This window comes from Crinia signifera, chromosome 9 (assembly GCF_055691185.1).
Source record: "Crinia signifera chromosome 9, ASM5569118v1, whole genome shotgun sequence".
In the NCBI taxonomy this organism is placed as follows: Eukaryota; Metazoa; Chordata; class Amphibia; order Anura; family Myobatrachidae; genus Crinia; species Crinia signifera.
This window is the reverse complement of record NC_139225.1, coordinates 26995326-27022173: the sequence shown is the minus strand read 5'-3', so window position 1 is coordinate 27022173 and position 26848 is coordinate 26995326. Positions and strand designations below refer to the sequence as shown.

At 48.0% G+C, this 26848-nt stretch overlaps 1 protein-coding gene across 6 annotated transcripts in view; it reads left to right on the top strand.

The window, feature by feature from the left end:
- EHMT1 (euchromatic histone lysine methyltransferase 1) overlaps positions 1–26535 on the top strand; it is a 77698-nt gene extending 51163 nt beyond the window's left edge. For all 6 annotated transcript variants that reach the window (XM_083158629.1, XM_083158630.1, XM_083158628.1 and 3 more), the window contains exons 8-27: positions 441–537; positions 1748–1849; positions 3822–3967; positions 5445–5588; positions 5928–6157; positions 6890–7057; positions 8930–9012; positions 11706–11812; positions 12130–12252; positions 12343–12444; positions 12911–13015; positions 14018–14172; positions 14642–14797; positions 14929–15073; positions 15182–15259; positions 17483–17598; positions 19662–19748; positions 20730–20808; positions 22865–23040; positions 23881–26535. In XM_083158629.1, the coding sequence (XP_083014755.1) occupies positions 441–537; positions 1748–1849; positions 3822–3967; positions 5445–5588; positions 5928–6157; positions 6890–7057; positions 8930–9012; positions 11706–11812; positions 12130–12252; positions 12343–12444; positions 12911–13015; positions 14018–14172; positions 14642–14797; positions 14929–15073; positions 15182–15259; positions 17483–17598; positions 19662–19748; positions 20730–20808; positions 22865–23040; positions 23881–24067 (2586 nt within the window). In that variant the 3' untranslated portion in view covers positions 24068–26535. The remainder of the gene's footprint in view (positions 1–440; positions 538–1747; positions 1850–3821; positions 3968–5444; positions 5589–5927; positions 6158–6889; positions 7058–8929; positions 9013–11705; positions 11813–12129; positions 12253–12342; positions 12445–12910; positions 13016–14017; positions 14173–14641; positions 14798–14928; positions 15074–15181; positions 15260–17482; positions 17599–19661; positions 19749–20729; positions 20809–22864; positions 23041–23880) is intronic.
- Positions 26536–26848: the final 313 nt, after the last annotated feature.

Here is a 26848-nt window from a genome sequence, read left to right as displayed (position 1 = left end):
GTTGGCAGTAGGGGACTTTTTCTTCTTCCGTCATTACCAATATTATTTTCAAGTTCCCCCAACCGGTCTGCAGGGTACCCCCAGGGGGGGTACTAGTGCACCAGGTTAGGAACCACTGGTCTAGATCATTGACTGCCGGTAATGTTTTTTTAAAAACATTCCCAAGTAAGTGATCTTATGAGAGCAGGTAGGGTTGTTTTCAGCGAAACCCTTTTGTTTCCTAGTTGACTGCTTTTGTGGAGCTACACGTCCCAGCATGCCTTGCCACAGTTTTAGCAATCCATTATGTACAATCTGCGGCAGGGCATGCTGGGATGTGTAGGAGGGCCATGAGTTTGACAGCACTGGTGTAGACTGTACTTACGCACAGAAGGAACTGTTAATTTGTTACAGTTTTGTTAAATGCTTCTGATCCCGCATTGATTCATGTCTTCTTGTAGAGCTCCGAGTCCAGTTTACGGAAGAAGCATCAGAGAAAATTCAAAGGCCGCTCCGATAGCCCTTGGCTGACGAAAATCAAGAGGAGGAAAGGAAAATGTAAGTTTACTCTTATACCACTTCATAGTAATTAACATTTTAGCCAATGACCTGTTGAGAGAAGTCTGAGTCCAACCTACTAATGCCAGGTAGGCTGCGGATTTCCCGCCTCTTCTCCCTGATGGTTCTGTTTAGTTCAGGCATGTCCAACGTTGGCCCTCCAGATTTTGTGAAACTACACATCCCAGCATGCTTTGTCACAGTTTTGCCATTAGAGAATGCTAAAACTATTGAAAAGCATGCTGGGATGTGTAGTTTCACAACATCTGGAGGGCCAACGTTGGACATGCCTGGTTTAGTTGAAGCCTTGTTATGTTCCCTGACTTGGTAAGGTAGCTTAGGGGAAACTCAGAACTTGGGTTACAGATACAGATGGTCATTGAGGGACCTCTAGGATGACTGTTCTGAACTGTAGGGACCTTGATCTATGAAGCCGGTCATCCTGAGCCCTTTTAGTTACACCAGGGAATTCTAGGGGTAGGTGTAGTCAAGTGAAAAGAGCATAGTAACTTAGGAATTAAGGCTGAAAAAATACGTTAGTCCATAGAGTTCAACCTGTCTAACTTGTAACTACTGACTTGAGTAAGTCATATCTATAGGATTCCCTTAGTGGCCAAAAATTCATCCAGTTTTGATTTAAATTCATTAACAGTAGTTGCTGCAATCACCCCCATTGGCAATGAGTTCCAGAATGTTACTGCTCTAATGGTGAAGAATCCTTTTCTTAATTCAGTATGGAATTTCTTTTCCTCGAGCCTCAGTACATGTCCGCGTGTCCTAAGTATAGGCCTGTTACTGAACAAATCATCTCCCAGTTCCATATGATTCCAATCCTGTTTTTGAACATACAAATCATATCACCTCTCAGCCTCAGTTTCTCCAGTGAGTGTTCCACTGCAACCAATCAGCTGCTGTGTATCATTTTATACAATGCACTTGATAAATGGTTACTTGAAAGCTGATTGGTTGCCATGTAATCACTGCCATGTAATCACAGCTTGTTCTAGATGAATTACCAAATATGGGGTTGGGGGGGTTGTGTCCCTAAAGCAACTGTCATTATAATAATAATAAGCTCAAGTGCCACCAGAGGGGACTAACTGTATAATGTGGGATTCATCCTGGTCCCTGTATTTCTGTAGTCATACATATTGCCTATGTAACTGGAAGAGTTAATGCTTGCACTAAACCTGACTTCTCTACCATGTAGCCGGTGCAGACGAGGGACAGGAGACCAGCGCGGAGTACACAGAAGTCTCACTGGACTCCCTGGACATGCGCGTTAAAGAGATGTTGTCGCCTCAGTCTAAGGGTGAGTGTGAGTGGACAGGGTGGCATCGCGGCACGGGCATGTTTGCCAAAAAACAATTTATGTTGTCATGTACTTTCCATGTGACCCTTCACCCCAAGGGGCATGTGGGCCTATCCCAGTGCTACAGGCTCCAATGTAGATTTGGGGGTCAACTCGATAGGATGCAACTTCGTTACGGCAAGGTTTCCGTGTTTGCTGTGCAGGTGAACTTGTGGATTTATATTTGCAGCCCCGTTGGATGAGGTGCAGAGTGGTGTTTTTATACCAGCCAGCTCCACTAGGGTCTTAAGTGAATCGATTTCTTGGAATCGATGGCCAAATCTCTCCTCGAGATCTGCCAATGGTGCATGTTTTTCAGACCACCAGCTGGTGCACAGGTGTAGTCATTACTAACTGTCACATTTTCCCAGATTCCCTAGCTGGTGCACAGGTGTAGTCATTACTAACTGTCACATTTCCCAGACTCCCTAGCTGGTGCACGTGTGTAGTCATTACTAACTGTCACATTTTCAAACCTGCTGCATTCATTCCTAACCGACACTTTCTACAGACCCACAGGTGACCTGGAAACCATGAACTGTTGGCAGATCTTAAGGACCGGTTTGGCCACCCCTGTCATACAGGATTGTGTTTAGCACAGCATGGTTGGGTGGGGCAGAATTGCATTTGATGTCATTTTATTCCCTATCTTCGCCTAGTAACCCTACAAGAGCAGTGTTGGGAAGCGATGCATATATTCGATGACGACGCCTTTTTTTTGTTCGGCTTTACTACAGAACTGTAGCCCATCGCCATAATGTCGTGTCGGAATCTTGCTGTGACCGCAGAGGTCACTGTCTGTCATTGCGCTCTTGCTGTAATCAGCAGATTGCTTGCCTGTAGTCTCACACTTCGTATGGAAGACTGCCCCCTCAACCACAGCAGGGGCATCAGAGGCAGTCAGCAGCCACTTGCAATGCTCCATTCCCGACATACTGTACTATCTTAATTGTTGTTTTCATGCATTCATTGCCATCCTCACTGATGCCCCCTGGTGGCTGGCTCTGGCGTCAAGAATAAATCAACATAATTTCCTTGTGTCACGAAGCGCCGCAGTTCGTGCAGCTCATCCCGTGTGAATCGCTTCCCTTTGTAGAACCTTCTTCATTTGAACTCCTCACGCCCTCACAGGGGGGACGGTTATCAGGGCGGATTGTAATAAACACTTGTGTGACGGGAGGAGATTCAGCGGCATATGGCTCAGTAAGGCATAATCTCTTCCATGGGTAAGGCCTTGGGAGATGGGAACAGACGGTTACTTTTGGGCTTCCCAAATAACCACAGATGTCAATGGGTGGCAGTAGTTCAAACATCCGTACTTGTGAATATTCAGAACATGCAGCAGGATATTGGCCCCTACAGGCCACCGTGGCTGTCTCGGAAGGATAATGTACATAACTCAGGTGCCCTCAATATAAGAGCCTGTTCCTTCTCTCTACAGAGCAGCCAGTTTGATGATTCAATATACTAAAGCGCTAAGAGATTCACTATAAACCATAGAAATCCAAAGTGCACATAGGAACTTGCCAATACCGAAACGGGAGATAAACCGGGTGTCCCGCGGCTGTTCTGGGTGCACCACACGTGTCCATAAGGGGTGTATAAGTGCCCGGTGTTCCCCCTATAGCACCCCTTCTCTGCAGCACCTAATAGCAGCCTGGAGGCCTTGTGGAATGCACTAAATGAAAGACAACACCTGATTGGCCGGCCACAGGATCTTAATGACATGATGCGTTTATTTTGTAAATATAGTATGTAGGGTCTGGTGGTAGCAACCCCCAAGGTCTTAGCAGGCAGAAACAGGGCAGTCATTTGTGATGGGCCGTTTCCACTAAAAACTCAATGACGAGCTGTAATGTGCGGCTCTACCTAGAACCAGTTAGTCCGTTTGAAAAGTACAACTCACCAAGTAACATTCGATTCACATCCATAGGACTTTCTAATGGACCTGAAAGCATGGAAATCGACGGTCTTCAAGGAATCCCTCTCTGTAGCTGTCGGATGGAAACCCCGAAGGAGGATGACGTGACTGCAAAAGCCGAAGAACGCTGCATGGCCGTCAATAGCTCGGACCAGGAGGTGAGGACCTGTGGTGGTCGGTTTATCATCGTGTAGATGTCAGTGTATCATCTTGCCCTTGTGTGTGTGGTCGGTCTGTCCGCTCCTGGGAAAGGGAAATTGTGCGAATATCCCGTAGTCTCTGCATAGTCCGTACATCACATTGTCATAGAGGGCAACACGGGTCACTCTCTGCTGTGCTGCTTCTAGCGAAGGTTGAATCCTTCGAACTTTCAAAAACTGACTCAAGACTTTTCCTGTTTACTCCAGAATTGGTACTTGTGTATTATCACGGCGCCCACGAAATCGGGCGAAAATCGGCCGCAAATCGCATGGAAAAATCGGATGCGATTTTGCGGCCGATTTTTGACCGATTTTTCACTTTTTCCGGCCGATTTGCATGCTATTCCATCATTGCACACCTTGCACACCCCCGATTTCCATCGTAGTGCATCGCATGCAATATAGTGGCATGCGATGCATGTGAAGCGATTCGATTTGTAATTGTACAATCACCCTGATGGGTGCTTACAATGTTAAATGCACCTCCATTGTTAACACCTCCCCCACTATCAACGCCAACCCGAAGCGTGGCGAGCGGCGGCAGTACGCGTCCTCCGACCTTTTCATACCCCCACTATCCACGTCGGCGTGGAGTCGATTTTAGATAGTGTGGCGAGCCACCGAGCCCGAAGTGTGGCGAGCGCACGCGTAATACATGTAAAGTCATCCGCGTCCCCTCGCGGGGCTCGCCACGCTTCGGGGTCGGTGGCTCGCTGCGCTCGCCACGCTATCTAAGAACAACTCCATGCCGACGTGGATAGTGGGGGTATGAAAAGGTCGGAGGACGCGTACCGCCGCCCCTCGCGGGCTCGCGCTCGCCACGCTTCGGGTTGGCGTTGATAGTGGGGGTGGCGTTAACAATGGGGGTGCATTTAACATTGCGAATCACATCGCATCGCATGCCACTTGCTGGCATGCGTTGCTATGCGATATTTAATTGTACAATAAGGAGCATTTTCCCAAAAATCCCATTGCATACCATCACATAGTACCTGGGGGTGTGCAAGGATGGAATAACTTGCAAATCAGCAGGAAATGGCCGAAAATCGGCAAAAAATCGCATCGCAGATCAAATCGGCCGATAAATTGGATGCGATTTAGATGAAATCGGGCGCCGTGATAATACACAATTACCCCAGAATTTTTGTAATTCCCTAAAGTATTGTTTATGAAATGCTTTTCTGTCCTTCACTGTATTACATTCATTCTACCTGTTAAGCGCCTTGAGTCCTATTGGAGAAACAGCGCTATGTAAAAAAAGTATTACTATTGTATCTCGCTGCTTAAATACAGCTCAAACTGTGATTGGGTATCCATTGACTAGGTCGACACTTTAGAATTTATCACAGCACATCAGACGCGTATATATAGACAAGACGAGCTATGTAACTCTTCTACTCACTTCTACCTGTCCTGTCTTTCTTTCCGGTGGCAGCTGACTCCGTGCACTAACGAGGTGGTGAAGTACGAGCTGATGAGGCCATCCAACAAGGTGCGGCACCTAGTATTGTGCGAGGAGCACCGCGGGAAGATGGTGAAACACCAGTGCTGCCCGGGCTGTGGGTACTTCTGCACATCTGTAAGTCAGAGTCCCATGTCTTAGGGCTGTGTATCAAACTGGAAAAATCTAAATTGCAGTTTAAAAATAAAGCTGTCATATTTGTGGGCTGCATGCAAAAGCAGCCAGTATTTACCCTGCACAGAAAATGTACAAATGGATTTGCTTCTGACTTGCTTTTTTTTTTTTTGTGCTTTGCTTATAAATTTGAACCGGCACAAAGTGATTTAAATGGGATAACTGCCAAATGTAACTGTAATGGGGTGTGCTGGGGGCTAAGAACTGGCTGTATCTGCACTGGATAATAGAGGCCGATGATGTCGCACCTATTGAATAATGGCTTACATGTCTCCCGCCCAGGGCACGTTCATGGAGTGCCAACCAGAATCCAGTATCTCCCACAGATTTCATACGGACTGCGCCACTCTCGTTAACGATTCCAGCTACTGCCCGCACTGCGGCGAGGAGATCTCGAAGGCCAAAGAAGTCACCATTGCAAAAGCAGACACCACCTCCGCCGCGTCTATCGGGGCCCGTGAGCCGGAGAAAGAAGCCCCCACTGAGGGTCAGGCAGACACTACAACGGAGAGGTGATCTTGGGCCTATGTCTCTCCCCGGTTATCCTCACTGGGGCCCATGTTAGCTTTGGTCCAAGCCGTGTTTGAACTCTCGCATCAGTGTATGCATGGCTATATTTCCTGTCTACCCCATTGCTCCATCTAATGTGAAACAGTTTGTGAGATCTGGAAAACATGCACTGTTCATGATGCATGGGGGTGTGAGTTTGAGCACCACTGATTTACACCGTTTCTATCTCAACTCAATGAGTGGGTCTGTCTGTCTATGTATGTATGTATGTATGTATTGTGGACAGCAGGCAATTTGTTTGTAACCTTTACACTTAATCTCCGCAACGTTGCCGTGGTTACAGCAGCCATCAGAATGTGGAGCCTCCCCCTTTAATTACCAGAAAATCCAACCAAATTTTGTTTTTCTTTGTTTTCTACTTTTTTATTGTACGACAAATGCAGACTATTGGCTCGCTCCTGTGTGTAGTAGGAGACATTAATGTGCTTGACAAAACCTTAGAGCAGGCGTGGCCAAACTGTGACCCTCCAGCTGTTGTGAAACTACACATCCCAGCATGCCTCGCCATAGTGTTAGCATTCCCTAATAGCAAACCTGTAGCAAGGCATGATGGGACTTATAGTTTCACAACAGCTGGAGGGCCATTGTTTGGACATGACTGCCTTAGCGGTCTGGTCATGCCTGTGCTGTCAGCGGCCATCACTGACGTATTGTCTCCTTGTGTCTCGCGCTAGTGATTTCACAGCCCAGAAGGAAGCAGACGATTCGAGTAAGAGGGATGCCCTGCTAACTCCGGCCTATGACCCCTCCGAGGCTGCCGGTGCCGGCAAATATCCAATGTCTTCTCTGGGACCTGTGAAAGAGACTCTGGAAAGCGCATTGCTTGCTTTGGACTCGGAGAAGTAAGAGGGGTTCCTTTCTCCGTGCATGTTATTAGCATGTTCGAATACAACTTCTAGTAAGATAATGGGATTTGGATAGAATCATCAGTAGCAGATATAGTGCAGCTTACAGTATAAGGTCCATGCCCCACACGGGGTCTTCCTCGTCAGGTTACCCTACCATTGTGCCTTTGGACTGTAGGATGAACCCGATGCAAACACATTTAGTGCATAAACTATTAGGCCAGTGCTTTGAGATGGCAATGCTAATTGCTAAGCAACCGTATGAATGGAACACACGATCAGGTCACCCTGCAGCCAATCGCCACCAGCATCATATAGAATAGTCGCAGGAGCAGGCCAGTCACAGCATCATATAGAACAGGAGCAGGCCAACCTGCAGCTAATCACAGGAACAGGCCACCCTGCAGCCAGTCGCCACCAGCATCATATAGAATAGTCACAGGAGCAGGCCAACCTGCAGCCAATCACAGCATCATATAGAACAGGAGCAGGCCAACCTGCAGCTAATCACAGGAACAGGCCACCCTGCAGCCAGTCGCCACCAGCATCATATAGAATAGTCACAGGAGCAGGCCAACCTGCAGCCAGTCACCGCATCATATAGAACAGGAGCAGGCCAACCTGCAGCTAATCACAGGAACAGGCCACCTTGCAGCCAATCACACCACCAGCCACATATAGAACAGTCACAGGTCAAAGCCAACCTACAGCCAATCTCCATATCCTATAGGATAGACACAGGATTAGGCCAAGTTGCAACCAATCACCGCATCCTATAGAACAGTCACAGGTCAATGCCAACCTGCAGCCAATCACCGCATTATATATGAAGGCCCTCATACACTATCCGATTTCGCCCGATTGCGATGGTGAAATCAGCCCAAATCGCATGTGTATAATATCTGATGCACGGTCCCGTGCGCATCAGAGGTCGGACGGGCTGCACATAAGATAAATCTTATGTACAGTCATCAGTGGCACATCGTGGGTTCTTTTTAGCACCCATGATGAATTGCATCCGATGGGGGGATGCAGAGAGCTGGCGACGGGACGCAGAGAAGGCGGGTGGGGGGAGACGGGCGGCAGGTGAATTAAAAAAAAAAAAACGTACAAATGAATGGGCAGCCACTGATTGCCTGAGAGCCATCTCAGACAATCAATGGCCGCCCAAATGGGAGGCCGCTCATTTGGCTGGGAAAGCTCTCAGCTAATCAGTGGCTGCCCATTCATTTGTATGTTGTGGTTTTTTTGTTTTGTTTTGCTGCTCGGCTCCTCGCGAACCCCACTGGCCAGCTCCCTCCGCCTGCAGCTCCCTGGGAGTTGCAAGTGATAAAACGCATCAAGTGCATATGTGAGCCCTCAAAGGGAGCTACCAGGGAAATCCGGTCCGACTTGTCCATTGGACAAATTGGCCTAATGTATGGGGGACCTTAACTGTCAGCAGATCAGGCCAATCACCGCATCATATAGAACAGTCACAGGTCAACGCCAATCACCGCATTATATATGACGGTCACAGGATCAGGCCAACCTGCAGCCAATTACAGCTTCATATAGAAGAGTGACATTCTGCGCCTTCTGAGAGCATCGTCCTGGTTGTTCTGGTTACCAAGCCTGGATTTCTGTTCATCATACAATACAGTTTAATAGTGAGATATGGGAAAATTACGGTATAACCTAATCATAGCCATTGACCACACATAACCCCCTCAGTCCGGTCCCCTACCTGCTTCTGTAGTAACCGAGGTGCCCTAGAACAGTGATTCCTGCTAGCTGGGGGAGGGGCGGCTGTAATGGAAAGCAGGTGTTGTGCTATGGGGCCGTATCTGTGTTCTGCCTTCTAATGTGCTGAATCTCCCACCTTCCCAGGCCTAAGAAGTTACGCTTCCACCCCAAGCAGCTGTATTTCTCTGCAAGGCAAGGAGAGCTGCAGAAGGTGCTGATGATGCTCGGTGAGTGCAGTAATTACACCCTCTGCTCCCGGTTTCCAGGGAAATATGTCTGTGTGTGTGTGTGTGTGTGTGATGGATCGTTACTGCATGTCCATCTTGTATATAGACAGTAGGGATGTTACTCCTGTCAGATATATTCAGTCTACTTAGGGAATGTCCAGAGACCCATTCACCAAGTGTTATGTCCCTGGAGTCACTCTGAGGAGCTCTGCAATGGACGTTAAGGAGGGGGTAACTGCATTCAGTGTAATGCAAGCACAGGTGTATTAAACCTAGTAAAGTGGAAGGTGATAACACAGGAGCCAATCAGCTCCTAACTGTCCTTTTTCAAACCCAGTCTGTAACTTGGCATTAAGGAGCTGATTGGCTCGTGTGTTATACCCTCCCACTTTACCACTTCACCAGGCTTACTACATCTCCCAATTAGTCTTCAGTATGATCGATCCATGAATACGTGTGTGTGTGTGTGTGTGTGTGTGTATATGTATAAGCAGGGCTGCAATGAGCGGTGTGTTTGTGCTGCCATCCCAGGTGAAGGTCCCTATGGTACCAATTTCCATCTGGCTTCCTTGGCAGACACATAGGGGTATATATACTATATTGTCTGCTGATATTTCAGACAGTGGAAATATCGGCCGTTAAGTTATTCAATCCCAGCCGGGACTCACCTGCTACAGACCCGGCTTCCTGTGGAGACAAGTCTGTATTGTAAGAAACAGTACAACAAAACAGATGCTTTTTCGCCAATCCTCTGACTTCCCGACACTCGGGAGCCGGAACATTGAATTCCGGCTGTCGAGAGAAGTGAAAACGGCCCGAGATTCCAACAATCGGGACGTTCCAACAGTCAGATATCAAATACTGTACACCAATCTTACTGCTACGGCAGACCGTGACTGCGGGGGGGGGGGGGGGGGGGCTTTTTCTGCCTGCTGAATACTGTGCTCTGAAATCCTATATTAAAATGAAATTGCACGTTATTTTGTGCTATTTACTAACAATTGATAATGGTCTTTCATTTTCCCATGACTATACAGCTGTGCTGGGCTAAGCGTAGCTAATCACGCCGGTCTATGTAACAAAGGTGGATGTGGGATGTGACTGTCTTACGTTGCCTTTTCTTATAGCGTTGACTTGCGTTCCAGGTTTGCGTTCCATGCTCATGACCCCGGTGCAGAAAAACAGACATGTCTGCAAGTGCTGACAGCTCCCCGGATTTATCAGTCTGCTCCATGTTACCCTCCTGTGAGGTTTTGCAGATGCTCTGCTGCAGTGCTCGAATTTGCAATCCATACCCCCCCCCCCTCCACCGGATAATTTAGGTTCTGAATTCCCAGAGCGGCCGACATTTCACGCACACGTGGGCTGCTGCCTGTTCTGTGCTGGCGAGTACACAGGGAAATGCTGATGCCGGCACTATTCACAGCCCGCTAATAAGGTCTCTGCAGCTGCACCTGGAATAAAAGAGAATTTCAGATGTGCCGGAGAATCACTTTTATGTTGAACATTGCTAGGGGCTGACCCAGTCACTGCTGCTCGCCCCGGTGTGTGCCCATCCTCACAGCACTGTGTGGGCAGAGAGACTGCTCACCGATCGCAGCCTTAGTCCTTGTGATGTGCTGCTAGTATGGGGCCAGCGAGGGGCAGCGGCTGCAGCTCTGTCGAAGAAAAAGGAATCTTTATCTGATTTTTAACAAAAGGTTCACAAATCATTTTCTTTGAGAGACGTGACGTCACAGTGCCACCTGGTGGCCAAGTAGTGTATGTGCTGATTTATTATGGTGCACATACACATGTGAGATATTGGATGTGATTTCGATAAATCGCATGTGTCACCCGACGCGATGTGCAGGCCAGCCGGTGAAATCTTGCGTCGCCAGGTATTATGTGCTGCACACATGCGATTGCCCACAATGCGATGTGTGATCTCTCACTCACCCTGGCCCCCGGCATGCGAGCCCCGGGTCACCACCACCGGGTGCCTTTCCCTACCCCGCTGTGCACGGCGATGCTGGATTACAAAATATTGGGCGCCCCTCTGATTGGCTGAGGGTTCTCTCAGCCAATCAGATGGCCGAGAGCTCTCTCAGAGGGTCTTTCGGGGGAAAAAATTTAAAGTCTACCACCTGTCCCGCTGACTACTGCCACCAGTGTCCTGCATCTTTCCCGGTCCCAGCACCCAATGTGTGACGTAGGAAATCGCTTTGCGATGTCGCATCGCATCCCATCGCACTAGTGTATAGGCACTATTAGAGTTAGTATATGGTGGGATTTTTTTTTTGGGGGGGGGGGATTATTTTCTTTAATTGCGCTGTGCCCTAGAATCCACACCTCCAGTGTGTTGTGTAAATCTTTGAGGCGTTGGCTCTTTTGCCTCCAGCGCTGCGGCTCCAGTGCCCACGGTGAGTACACGGACAGCTCGGCAGTATACTCACTGGTATTTAAGGTAACTCCTTGTGGCTGCAGGTGAGAGGATGTGTAAGCGCACATTCCTTCGGCAGGGCACAGTTTACATGCTCGCTAGGCAGTGAATATACACAGCCTAGCGAGCAGGTCTGAATCGTGCACTATGTGGGGACTGAACTTGAGAACCATTGTACTAGAGGAAGCCAGCAGTTATGGCTGTACAGTTATCTCTATAGGGATGCGCAATAACCCCCTGGTCTCTAATGTACATTGTCTTGTCTTTTAAGTGGATGGCATCGACCCCAATTTCAAGATGGAGCAGCACGGCAAGAGGACGCCCTTACACGCCGCCACAGAAATGGGCCACACTGATACCTGCCACATGCTAGTTCAGGTGAGTGACCAGCAGGGGGAGTAAGGTTGATGTTCTGTTATTACTTACTGTATGTGTATATCATGCAGCTAGTGCTAGTGTGGATCATTGTCTGCCCATTCGCCTTCATTATTATCCCGACGCTCCCAAGGAAGGACGGATTGTCCCTTTTACTCTAGATTACCGTGGATGACACTAGAGTTTGCGTTACTTATTAGCTAGTTTGTTTCCGCAATAACTTAGCACACGCACTGACCTTGGGGTGAGTCACTAAGGATATCCGATTGGCCGCTGCCCTCATTGCGCTACTAATAAGCTCCGCGTTTCTGCTTGTCCAGGCCGGTGCAAACTTGGACAACTGCTCAGAGGATCAGCGAACACCACTGATGGAGGCCTCCGAGAACAACCACCTAGAGACGGTGAAGTATCTGGTCAAGGCTGGAGCGTTGCTGGACCTCAAGGTGACCACTTGTGACCGCATTGTCAGTGGAGGTTGTGTCTGGGCCGTCTCTGTAATTAGCCCATTGCTGTAACTTTGTGTCTGGTTCCAGGACTCTGAAGGCTCCACATGTTTGCACCTGGCTGCTAAAAAGGGTCACTTTGAGGTGGTGAAGTACCTGCTCACCAACGAGCAAATGGATGTCAACTGTCAGGTAAGGGTGCACTCTGGGTAACAAAAAATGGCCGCCTCCGCTGAGTGCAGGCAGCGGGTGTATTGTAAAGTGCCAGCTCCCGTGCCAAGCTGTGTTTGATGCTCTGAATCCCACGCGTTTATTGTCAGTCTTTTGTCTTGGTGGTAATTACTGTGACAATCCCACGTACAGCCAGTATGAGACTCCTCATTCATCAAGTGCCTGCCTGCAGCGATACGTACAATCACACCCCCAGTGATTCAATTGGCTCCCCGCACAACTTCCTCCTCATTTGCATACCCAAGATTTTATTGTTGGTAATAATTAGGTTTTTCCCGTGGTGTTGCTTTATTATGCGGATTGTGTCGGGGAATAGTGTAATCCTGAAAGAGGATCCATAGACTGGGCTGTATGATGAGCCAGTGTCCCCCGGCCAACAAGACAGAGTGCTCACCTCTGACTCTCTCCCCCTCTGTCTCTACCAAAGGACGACGGTGGCTGGACCCCGATGATTTGGGCTACAGAGTACAAACACGTCGAGCTGGTTAAACTGTTACATTCCAATGGAGCGGACATCAACATCCGGGATAACGTAAGTCATTCACCTTGGTGATAATGCCCCCACACCGATGGTGTGATACCCCTATTCAAGAGTATTACTTTTTAAAATAATGATTGTAGTTACATAGATCCTTTTTGAAACATTGGGTGATATTTTTAACAAGATCACTCAGTAGGGACAAAATGAGCGATACCATTTAATATATCACCCAGTGTGTATTCACCGTTAGTGTCCTATACCGTAGATGGGTTTGGTACACATTGGGCACACATGATTGAACTGCCCACTCTTGGTTATATGATTGGCTAGCTTGCTGTTGAGAACCGGTCCCTGACGGATGGGCAGCTATGCACTCAGAAGTCGCCTGTTCTCCAGGCCACTTGTAGGGCGAATTGCCGCTCCGGGTACTACTGTGTATCCTGCATCATAGAAAATCTAGGTTCTGTCTCATTTAGGCTGCATATTTTTGACCCGATTCCAAGCTGGGACGTGATTTCTGAACCGCACACAAGCAGCTTAGCAATTCCATCATCCAGAATGCATAGACCGCTGTTGCGACCATCAGCTGTGATGGTTGCAGGCTTTGCAAGCTGAAGCTTTCACAGCCTGGCTGGTTTCTGGCAGCTTGCTAGGCCCGGAAATATGTGCAGCCATTCAGACCCTAGCCTGTTTTTTGGAACGGTGGCCAGGAACGCACCCTCTTCGCCTTCTAAACGCCATAATCTGTCGATTTAGGCTGTGGCTCGGAGGACCCTGTGAGCGGCCTTGCAGATGGTGGCCTGCACATGCATAGGACACCCCCTGCTCATGTGCAGTACTCCCACCATGTGCACTAACCATTCGGTTACCTCACATCTCTGAATCAGGCCCTCTTTCTCCAGATCTGTTCTCCTGGAAGAGCTTGTTTGTCGCGTCTTCCCCTCTAGACTGCTTCTAAGAAGATACGAGTCCCTCACACAACCATAGTGAGGTTCTACACCTTTTCCTGTTGATACCCGCCTGTATTTATAGATGCCCTTTGTCCCATCCCAGGAGGAGAACATATGCCTGCATTGGGCAGCTTTTGCCGGCTCCGTTGAAATTGCCGAGACTCTTCTTGCGTCCAAGTGTGACCTCCGAGCTGTCAACATCCATGGGGACTCCCCGCTTCACATTGCTGCTCGGGAGAACCGATATGAATGCGTCACGTAAGTAAATGGACCACTTTAGATGTCATCGGGTGGTCTTCTGTCCGTTCGTCATTGGCCCTCATTCTAATCCGAACGGGATGAATTCGGCCCCGTTCCGATGTTTGTGGCTCTGCGCATGGTCTAGTCTAGTTTACACATGTGCAGGGGGATGGCGGTCGCCCAAAGAAATGCCCAGCGTTTTATGTTTTTCCCCATGACTATGCCGGAGATGCCTGCTTTCACATGAAGTCAGCCGCCCGCCCTGTCTTCGGCCAGGCACATGCAAATAAGTCAGTTCAGACTATTGAATGATTTCTCCTGCAGTGGAGGCATGCGCGGGTGGAGTGGCGGGCGGAGTATCTGCTGCTGCGAGCTTCACAGCTTACCGAGCAAACCCCAATCACCCCCATTGTCCCTTTTTGAAGTGTTCTTTGAGTAGATTTGTGTCCGATGAGTTTTGGTGACACCGCTTTTCTCCTTTGTCCAGGCTGTTTCTAACTCATGGAGCCGAGGTGGGATTAAAAAATAAGGAGGGGGAGACCCCACTAGAATGCTGCAGCCCAAACTCCGAGGTCTGGATGGCTCTTAAGAAGGGCAGTAACTCCTCGCAGAAACCCAAAGCGGAGGAGGTGGTCATGAACCGGTAGGTGGATTTCATTCTCCTGACGCATCTGCCCATTTGTCTCCCGCCCGCTCTTCTTGACCTTGGTTATCGAAAACTGGTCTTATCCGGAGGTCTGTGTTTTATGCTATCTTTTATTTTATTTTTTAAAGAGACATATCAAGGGGCTATGAGAATATCCCGATCCCATGTGTCAATGGAGAAGACTCGGAACCTTGTCCTATCAATTACAAATACGTCTCTCAGAACTGCGTGACCTCCCCACTGAACGTGGACCGAAACATTACTCATCTTCAGGTGAGACGATGACGGGAAAGGCAGCGCCCTCTAGTGTTTGTACCTTACGTTGCGTTACATTTGGCCTCGGAAGGGGGAAATAACCTAGATCTTGTTTTTGTGTTCCAGTACTGTGTGTGCATAGACGACTGTTCATCTCGGAACTGTATGTGTAGCCAGCTGAGCATGAGGTGTTGGTATGATATGGTAAGTACTATAAGGTGATGCAAGAAAACAGGGTTCATGCACCAAGTTATATGCAAGAACAGTGTGCCCTGGAGAATAGCACAGTAAAGAAAATGTGGTACTTGTTTCCTAGCACGGCGCCCAGATTTCCTACGTACGGCACCGTAGGGAAATTGCATCGCATGGGCCATTATAGCGGCAATATTTTATTTATTTTTATGTAATTTTGGTACTTGTGTATTATCTGGACGCCCAATTTTGTTAATTGCATGCCTTAACTTAAGGCATGCAATGCTTTGCGATTTTCCGTGATAAAATCTCGTCCATCGCATGCAACCAAATCGCATGCGTTGCGATTGACGCGATTTTCCATAGGAATCAATGTCAAATGGTCCCTGAGACCATTAGGGTCAATGTGAAATGCCCCCAGGCCTCCCCATTGTTTGTATGCCCCCTCATTGTTAACGCCACCATCAACGCCAACCCGAAGTATGGCGAGCGCAGCAAGCCCGCAAAGGGCGGCGGTACGCGTCCTCCGACTTTTTCATACCCCCACTATCCATGTCAGCGTGGAGTTGATTTTATATAGTGTGGCGAGCCACCGAGCCCGAAGCGTGGAGGATGCGTAATACCAGTGAAGTAATGCACGTCCCCTCGCTACGCTCGCCACACTATATAACATCAACTCCACGCCGACGTGGATAGTGGGGGTATGAAAAGGTCGGAGGACGCGTACCGCTGCGCTCACTTCGGGTTGATGGTGGGGTGGCGTTAACAATGAGGGGGCATACATACAATGAGGGAGCCTGGGGGGCATTTCACATTGACCCTAATGGTCTCAGGGACCATTTGGGACCATTTAACATTGATTCCTATGGAAAAATCGCGTGCATCGCATGCGATTTGGTTGCAAGCGATGCGATTGCCGCGATTTTATCGGCCCGATGAAAAAATCGGGCGCCCAGATAATACACAAGTACCTTAATTTTTTCTATGACCATTGTACCCCACTATATCGCATGGCATCGCATCGCATGTCCTGCAAAATCGCATGCGATTTTATAGGGTGTGCGATGCCATGACATTAGGTATACAATAATATGATTATATGTCCCAAAAATAGGTTTAACGCACTGCCCCACTATCCACGCCACCCCACAGCGTGGCGAGCGGCGGCGGAACGTGTCCTCTGACTTTCATTACCCCACTAGCCAAGTCGCGTGGAGTTGATTTTATATAGTGTGGCGAGCCACCGAGCCCCGCGGATTACGTTACATCCCCTCGCTGGGCTCGCCACATTATATAAAATCAACTCCACGCTGCCGTGGATAGTGGGGTACTGAAAAAGTCGGAGGACACGTTCCGCCACCCAGAGTGGCGAGCCCCGCGAGGGGATACGGATTACTTTACATGTATTCCGCGGGGCTCGCTGCACTCACCACGCTTCGGGCTCAGTGGCTCGCTACGCTCACCACACTATATAAAATCAACTCCACGCCGACGTGGATAGTGGGGTAATGAAAAAGTCGGAGGACGCGTTCCGCCGCCCCTGCGCTCGCCACACTTCGGGGTGGCGTGGTATGGGGGGGGGTGCGTTAAACCTATTTTTGGGACATACTATCATATTATTGTATACCTAATGTCATGCCATAGCACCCCAGAAAATCGCATGCGATTTTGCGGGAGGTGCGATGCCATGCGATGAGATGGGCCTGGGGACAGAAGAGCAGTGAATAAATTACCGAAAAAATCGCATTGCATGCCACTAAAATGGCATGCGATGCGATTTTTTTTACGCAATTAACGTAGTGGGCGCCGTGCTAGGAAACAAGTACCGAAAATGTTCTTTTTGGGGCTATTTGTAATTGCGGACGCTTTTTTCCTAGAATAGTAGGGTGGTGACACATGTTAAAATGCAACTGGTTGAAACAGTGCTGCACTGCAGGTGGGGCAGATGTAACATGTAGAGAGCATTAGATTAAGTTGAGTCCAGAAACTGGAATCTAAATTGCAGTGTAAAAATAAAACTGTCTAACATCTGTGGACTGCATGCAAAAGCAGACAGTTTTTACCTTGCACAAAAAAATACAACTCACCGAAATATAAATATCTGCACATGTGGCATCTCCCCCACCTGCAGCGCAGCGTGGCTTTTGCCCAGTTGCTTCCTGTTTTTGCTTCACTTACAAACATGATTCAGTCCCTCTGTCATTACACTATACACCAATGCATTTTTCCCCACAGAGTGGACGACTTTTGCCAGAATTTAACATGGTGGAACCACCGCTCATCTTTGAATGTAACCACGCCTGTTCCTGCTGGCGGAACTGCCGCAACAGAGTGGTGCAGAATGGTCAGAAGTGAGTCCCCGTAATGACTTTTCCATGTGACTACAGCTGGGCAGAATGTAGTGAGCTGTGTACATATGGGGTGGTTGCTGAGGAGTGTATATGCAGCTGGGCAGAATGTAGTGCGCTGTGTACTAATACCATAAACACGCATGGGTGTACATTCAACAGTCACCCCCTCCTCCTCAAGAGAACCTGAAATCAAATAGTGTGTGTGTGTGTAGGTCTGCTGTGTGACAACAGCCAATGGGTCACGATCAGACTCACGAGATTCAGCAGCAGGAAGAACCTGCATTCGCTGGTGAGTCCCATCTCACAGTTCAGCAGCGGGTGCACCAATGCTTGCTGCAGCCTAGGCTGACCACTACCAGGGGGGGGAACCATCCTGTACCCTGTTTCATATGTCAGCATGGCTCCTTGGGCAGATCCCTTTAACTCTGCAGCTGCAGGAGTGCCGCAAAGCTTCCACGGAAAGAACGGCGGTCACACTTGATCCGGCTGTTAACCAAACGGAGGCCGCTGTACTTGCAGGTACCCCTTCAGGGCTTGGAGCCTGGAAGCAGGTGTCTTGCCTCCAGGTAGGCCCCTGTACATATGGGGTCCTCGGTGAGGAGCATATATATATACAGCTGGGCAGAATGTTGTGCACTATTGCCATAGTCATGCCAGGCCGCCCTTCTCTGTGCACCAGGTGTCCGTTAGATGCTGCCGTTATACTTTTATATTTCCGTTCAAAAAGTAAAATAACTTAGGCCCTTATTCTGATCGGTGCGGCCCGATCAGAAATATGCGGTGATGTCCGTCTTGGCGAATCCCCGCCTTCCATACGGATCGCCACCTCCGTCCGTATGCGGATATGTGGCGGTCCGCATGAATGTGGACGGGGATCAGCCCCTGCATTCGATGGTCGCTGAACATCGAATGCAGGGCCGCACACTCCACCAGGTCCCGCAACACAAGACCACACGGACACTTGTCCGTGTGAAATCTTGTATGGGGGCGGGCAGCTGACATCCGGCGATGTCAGATGCCCGCCCCGTACCCACGCGTCACGGCCTCATTACCATGCATACGCCCCGCGTTTGCATGGGAACGCCCATGAAACGCGGGGCGTATGCATAGGGTAATGAGGCTAAGTAGCCCCTCACGCCCCTCTACGCCCCCTGTGCGGCGTATAAAGAATCCATGCGGCGAAATCGCCTGCACATGCGCAGAGTGACCTCTGCACATGCGCAGACGATAAACATCGGCGGCCCGTACGCAAGCGGGAATATCCGCACCGATCAGAATAAGGGCCTTAATAACTACAAACTATAAATTAAAAATGGCCCATTGTAGGTTATGTAGAGAACCTCGGCACAGAGTAATACCAGATTAAAGCTCCAATGTCTATTGTACAGTAACCAGAGACATACACAGATAAATAGTGCTGACAACAGGCCTGCGGGAAGGGACACGCAGCTATTACTAATATACGTATACCTAGTATACACACAAACCTCATTGTATAACAGAACGTGTACCTGAAGGCTATGCTCGGGTTATGTAATCTCATGGAAGCTCATTCTGTTTGATTAACTTAATGTTTCCTCGGCTTTTATTTGTAGTAAATAGCGGTTCTAGAGCGAGAAATAGGAGGTGTTCTACTAAATGCGGTATTCAGCCTGATCTCCAGGTAACCGCTGTGTACGGTGGCTTTGAGTGCCTGTCCCCTCCCCCTTTCTCTCACTGGAGGGCATTCATCCAGTAGGGGGCCCTGTCTATGGGAGGTAGAGTGAGGCCTTAAGTGGCCACTTATTGCTGATGAAGGGCTCATTCACGCGTGTACTGTGCGCTTCTACAGACTTACGCGCCTTGTGCTGTGACTAGATCATGCTGTGGGATTGTGGGCAAGGCCCCTGTGATCAGCAGCGTAAATTGCATGCCAGAAAGTGGTACGCATTTCAGAATGGCTTCCGGTTTATGGCCCCTATTTCTTTTCCATAAAGTCAGTTTGGGTTTTCTCGTTTGTACATTGTGATATTTTTTTTCCCCTCCCTTGCAACATGTTTGACCCCTTCATCTTGATCTTGCAGAGTCAGGTTACAAATGTACCGGACCAAGAACATGGGCTGGGGAGTGCGGTCGCTGCAGGACATTCCGATGGGGACGTTTGTGTGCGAGTAAGTGGCGCCGTATTTGGGGGATCTCTGGACTCTGCAAGGACCTGCGCTCAGACTGAGGCCCCTGTTTGTACACTGAAAAGATTCTCTCTCCAGTATCTGTTTCTTGTAGTGTTTTATTATGAGTTTTGCAACTGTCCACAAAATTGTGAAGACGGGTATTTGAGGGGAAGGCTGTGGAACCACTCAGCGGTCAGATGTATGAAGCAGGCAGGAGAAGTGATAGAGGGGTAGATTTATTAAGCTCGATGAAGTGATAAAGTGTCTGGTTTTTATCTCCGGCCAATCAGCTCCTACCTGTCCCTTTTTAAACTCAGTCTGTAACTAAACAGTCTCAACCTAATTGGCCGGTGATAAAGTACCAACCACTTTATCCATTCTCCTTCCTTATCACATACAGCTACCCAATAGTCTGTTGATATTCAGGAATACAGGGAGGCTAATATTCATGGGGACCTGGGGCCGGACAAGTATTCATGGGGAGCTGGGCGCTGGACTAGTTTTCTTGGTCCCAGACTAGTATTCATGGGGCCCTATGGGCTGGACCGATACTCATAGGGATAGAATAGTATTCATGGGGTAGATTACTATTCATAGGGGGCTGTACACGTATTCATGGGGACCTTAGAACTGGCCTATGGGCCGGACTAGTATTCATGGGGATCTGGAGGCCAGACTAGTATTTATGGGGACTTGGGAGTTGGCCTCGTATTCATGGGGACCTGGTGGTCTCTTAGCATACAGCAGGCATGGCCAAACGATGGCCCTCCAGCTGTTGTGAAACTACAAAGCCCATCATGCCTTGTCATAGTTTTGTTATTAGGGAATGCTAAAACTATGGCAAGGCATGCTGGGACGTGTAGTTTCACAACAGCTGGAGGGCCACAGTTTGGACATGCGTGGCATAAACGATGCCTGACTAGTATAATACACAGCCTGACGTGCAGCTTATAATCTTCACCTCACAATTTCCTTTATCAGGTATGTCGGGGAATTGATTTCGGACTCTGAGGCAGACGTACGTGAAGACGACACCTTTCTGTTTGACCTGGACAATAAGGTGAGATGCTGAGGAGCACCCAGTTCTTCTGTGCAAGGCCGGGGGGGGGGCGTGGCCCATCTGCTAGTAGCGGGGAGCCAGAGAATGGTTTTCCTCTCTAAGGACGGATGTTTGCACCGATACTGACAGTGAGGCTGCCTACAACATGTCTTGGCTTCAGGTGGCCTCAGACTTTGCAAAGGATTCTGGGGCTCCTGACGAGTTACGTGCATCCTCCTCAGAGCAAGCGACGTGGCTGCCAGCGTAACATATAGCTATAACCTGGGGAGGTCACTGAGCCTGTCCTGGCGGGGCTGTGTGCAGTGTTCTGTAAGCCGCTACACTTGACCGCTCTCCACCAACCACTTAAACTGTGTGGCATAGGCCATCCATTAAAGATCATTATGGAGGAGGCCAGAAGGCACGGCCCGCTCCTTTAATGCATCTTTCTGCTCGGGGGCCCCTGGCATGGCTGAAATTAGCAGCGGTAATTAAAGTTGTGCACCGCAGAGAAGAAAGGAATCCCCTCTGCCTCCCTCCCTCCTTTCTCTCTGTTCCCCGGGATATACGGAACACGCGCAGCTCCGCCTCAGACTGCCGTGGCCTCATTTGCGTGTTAACTTTTTTTTTCACTGCTTTCATTAAAAAAAAAGAAACTGCTAAGTCTCGGAAGAAGATGATGTTTTCTTTGTATCGTTACAACGCTCCGCCAAAAATCCTGCGTACACAGCACTGCACCTGGGAAATGTCCCTTTTTATTAGCATTCAATGAGGCAGACATACTAAGCCTGAGAGAGACAAAGCAGAGAGAGATAAAGGAGCCTATTTACTTTGGGATTGTATATACATTAGGCAGCATCGCATCCCTTAAATAGACCAATGGGGGATACGGCTGCGGTCAGAACAGGAGGGATCGCAGTAGGTAACGGAGATTCCTGCTGCGCTCCCTCCGTCTCACAGTCGGGAAGTATTTAATATTTGCAGCTAACCACGAAAATGGGGGGGGATTTTCTTCACATATTTAATAGTAAATGGGCTCCAAACATAGCTGGTAACAGGGCCGTTAGGACCTGATTGGTTGGTACTTTACCATATGTTCCACCATGGCCCTAACTGTGCGGAGTTTGTATATTCTCTCCGTGCTTGCGTGGGTTTCCTCCGGGTACTCCGGCTTCCTCCCACAATCCAAAAATATACTGTTAGGCTAATTGGCTCCTAACAAATTAACCCTAGAATGTCTGTGTGCGCGTGTACATGTGGTAGGGAACATGGATTGTAAGCTCCACTGGGGCAGGGACTGATGTGAATGTTCAAATATTCTCTGTACAGCGCTGCGGAATATGTGTGCGCTATATAAGAAACTGTTAATAAATAATTAAATGTCTACTTTGTCTCTCTTCAGCTGTGTACACACGGTGTGATTTGGACGCTGAGCTATTTTGGCTTAAAATCACTCAGCAATATATTGCTCAGTGTACAGTTTTCATCAGCGACCAGCGATCTTGGCTGAAAATTGCAAGCTATTCTGTCTAATTCTGTCTCATTTTGACTAGAAATCGCTGGTGTACAGTGTATTGTGCACCAGCGATTTTTAGCCATATTCGGAGGAGCATGCTCCTGCGACCATGGAGGGCTGTCAGCGGGAGCGCGCTCCCGGCGATTTATCTCCCACACTACATGAAATCACTGGCAATATGGTCGTTCAGCGATATGTGCTGTGTTCGCTCCCATGTATACACCGCTTCAGGCTCTCTGTCTCAGTGTCTGTTATTTTTAGGTTTTTACATTGGGCCCTCAATAGTGCATTAAACTAAAGCAGTATGGGGTAACGGGGGCGGTGTAAAAGTGAGCCTGCCAGGCTTGGCGTTTGTTGTCCGCAAAGTATTGTGGGATGAACGGAATACCACGTGGCTTCCAGCTCGTTCTTCTTCCAGTTACTGATAATGAGATTACTCTGACGGCATGGGCTGTGACGATTACTTCTGCATCTTGGCACATCCTGGTTCTTTCATCTGTGACATAATATGTAACGCTACTCCATTTCTTCATTTTATTAATGGCTGCTTTTTGACCGCAGGACGGAGAGGTTTACTGCATCGATGCGCGGTTCTACGGCAACATCAGTCGCTTCATCAACCACCTCTGTGAGCCCAACCTGCTCCCCGTCCGGGTCTTTATGTCTCACCAAGACTTGCGTTTCCCCCGTATCGCTTTCTTCAGCAGCCGACAAATCCAGGCAGGAGAGGAGATTGGGTGAGCACCTCTTGCTTTAGACACCCCTAGGTGGCTCGGAGGGATCTCAGTGGGAATGACATGTCAATATGAGCTCATGTATAAGCAGTGTCCCTCACATAAGGCGAGATTCAAATCATCGGGGGTATCTACCCGATGTTTCCCCGTTTCTCTTTTGTGTCAATGGCTGTAATAAAAAAAAAATCGCTTTTCAGTGTTTTCAGAGATTTTGCTTTGCCCTGCAGGAGGCAGGTGAAAGGAAATCCCTGATAAGCTGCAGGCTAATTGGGGAAAATAGATTAGCCCCCTGGCAAGACAATTGCCCCCGATCATTGATTGGAGGTTATTGAATATCGACCATATTGCCCAATTACTTTGAATCTATAACATTAATGAGGAGATATATAGTCATTTCGTCTATACTCTTGGGGGAGAGTTCAGTTTTCCGCCATGGTTTGTCTATAGTAATATGTGGCAGCCGAATGCCTCCGGCAGGATTCCATCGGTCACCAGATGGTAACGACCTTTGCCCTGCATTAGAACCTTGGCAATGGTTCTAGTTTTGATTACATAAAAGATTGATAGAACATATAGATATAGGTGCAAAGAGCTGGCACTTGTACGGTCTCCTCTATGCTCCCTCCGAGTTCTCCAAGAGCATATACTGTATGTAGAGTGTTCATTGGCTGCTGGGGGGCACATCCAGATCTGGTAGATTATTACAACAGGAGGGAGGATGCGGTTTTAACTGTAAAGCCGAAGACTGTAACTATCCACACGTTGATGGCTTGATCGTTATTTGTACTTGATTTAACAATAGGATTGCTCTTCTCCAACCTAAACAAGGGTTTCCTCTTGCAGGTTCGATTATGGTGAACGTTTCTGGGACATTAAGAACAAGCTGTTCAGCTGTCGTTGCGGATCTCCCAAATGTAAACATTCAGTGGTGAAAACCGTCCCCCAGTGCCAGCCTGCTACCCCAACCGAAGCACCCCAGGAGAACGGGCTACCAGACACGAGTTCTGCTGAGGTGTTCAGCCCTTGTTGAGAGAGCCACGTGAAACCCCCGTTCCCCCACCCCACCTCCTCTTTTTCTGTTTCGTTTTGTTGCCTCCCCCCCACACGACCCCCTTTTTATGACCAGTGTGAAATAACAACAAGAAGGAACTTGGACCCTCTGCTGCCAACAAATGCTGAGGTTCCTAAAGACATTGTTCCCCTTTTTTAAAGAAAAAAACAAATACAAAAAAAAAAAAATTCCGATGGGACGTAAACATCTGACAGCAGAGTCTCCCGGAGACATTTTTGTTTTCTTATTTTTAAAGCAATCACGGACTAATGTAACCCCGTCTCCTGTCAGAGCAATCCGCCGGGCAGTCCTGGCAGCGAAGGAGTTAACGTGTGAAAGTGTTCAAACCCCCCCCCCCCCCCCCCCCGAACAGGGGGAAAGAATTGTATTAATCCTCCATTGCACATGCAGGACTCGGGCAAGTGAAATGGAACGCACGGACTTCTCCTCCTGTTCTGCCACGGGGCAAAGCGGAGATTGACCAGCAAAAGAGAAACAAATTCTGTTGCCGTTTTTTTTTTTGTTTTCTTAACCGTTTCCCGGAAGAGACAATTATAAAAGAAGGATTGCTTTTACCTGCGGCTCAAATGTAGAGACTCTATCTTGGCCTCACATTCACCTTTAAGGCCCAGAACCTTTAATAGTTGCCCTTTTACGAATGACCCCAAGTTCTTTAATGCCATTTTGGAGAATTTGGTTTTGATCCCTTACGGTTCGCAGTTTCACAGTGGCTGGATATCATGAGTCGGAATTATTCTAATTAGAGTTCAGATCTAGTCTTAGAGTGGTGTTCGGTTGCATCTGTGGCCTAGGAAGAGCGTGCCATGCGGGGGTAATGTCCAGCCCTGGGGATGTGTTGCGGTATAAGGTTGTGCCGTAAATCCAAGCGGTTTGTTGGGAAGCTCCGGATCACTTAAGCATTGTGCGTATATGGCAGGCGTAACTATCCAGATGCTGCCAGACCATTTTGCGGCATGCCTTAAACCTAGTCCGCTTTTGACTCTCCAACTGTTGTGGTTAATATATCGTAGCATCCTCCCGTCTCCAGGTAACAATGTAGGCGCAATTCCTACAGTCCGAATCACAAAAACAAAACAAAAAATAGCCATTTTTTCAGGTAGCAGCGATTTGGGCGCCTTTTACGGGACGACTCTCGGTTGTCCGCCAATGCCCTCTCACCGGCCAAATGCAACACCAGCAACAGTAATGCATAGCACATAATAATAGTTATGTTTTAAGACGTTGTCACCGATCTTTGAATTTACACCGATCACTTCCCCGTTAGGAAAAAAAATGTTAAATTCTGTAACGTAGCATAATTTGTGTCAAACTTTCATACGTGCTGACCGGTGTGGTCCAGCCTCCTCTGCGGCCCATAATATCTGCGATACGGTCCTCACATCTGTGCACCATTTGTTTTATCGGTTTATCTCATGGACGGTCAATCATTTCTAATGAAAGCACATTAAAATATTGTTTTCTTAATTGGGAAGTTGATTAACTGGAAACGTTAACGAACGGTTTTCTTTTAAAGATGTAAAAGAACAAAAATTAGAAACTTAGATTTTTTCGCTGGTCTCCGATAGCACGGAGAGTGTATTTTACCCTTCGGACATGGTTTGTACCAGAAACTTTCCATGCTCATTGCCTGTGCCGTAAAATTTGGCTGTGGCCTAGTCGCTGCGGCTACGTTCTGGTAAGAGCAGATACAGATAATTGCAATAAGATGGCAACTATTCTCTTGATTAAGCTGGTCACATATACATAGACATTCTCGATCCCTTTGTTCACTTGCGGCTCGGCAGAGAAGACCACCTACTCTACGATTTCCATTACCGATGACTGATGGCATGAGGGACACCTTGTATTTTCCATGCCACGACAACATGAATTCCTACGACAATTTTTACGACAAAGTTTTGGAAGTTCTAGAGAAAAAAAAAAAGGTGCTGAAACTCCTGATTTATATACTGAACAGATGTGTTAACAATTGTACCATAAAAAAGTCTGATTTTAGAATAAAGTACCAGAAACAGACCTTTTTTTTTTAAATAAAAAATTGTTAGAAGTACAATAGTGTGAATAAAACCTTTTCTTTTTGTTTAGCTCCCCTGATTTCCTTTTTAATCTGGCTGCAATTGTTTTTTTTTGGGGGGGGGGGGGGGGGTGGTTTCTTTCTTCTTTTTTTTATTTTTTTTGTTTATTTTTAGTTTTTCTTTATAGTTTTATTTTTTTTTTCCAATGGGTTTTTTTCTTAGTTATTTTTAATACTTCTGTTTTGTGTGTTTTTTTATTTTTATTTTTTGTTTGTTTTTTTTCCCCCTACATTCTCTCATTTTTAACTGCCCCCATCCCTGATTTCACCCGACACCCATGGACCATTGCCAACCCTCACTCTTGGTTTCCTGTTTTTGATTTCAGTAAAACAATAAAAGTCTTTAAATATGTGTTGATGTGATCTGTCCAGTGGCTGGTATGCGGGGTCATGTGTGTGTGTGTATGGGCTGGTGCTGAGAATTCTGGGGGGGGTCATTGGTGGCTGCTGCCTGATGCATGCTCTATGGCAGGCATGTCCAAACTATGGCCCTCCAGATGTTGTGAAACTACAATTCCCATCATGCCTTGCCACAGTTTGCTATTAGGGAATGCTAAAATGATTGCAAGGCATGCTGGGATGTGTAGTTTCACAACAGCTGGGGGGCCGTAGTTTGGACATGCCTGTTCTAGGTAGTGACTGGATTACAGTAATGCCTGCATATA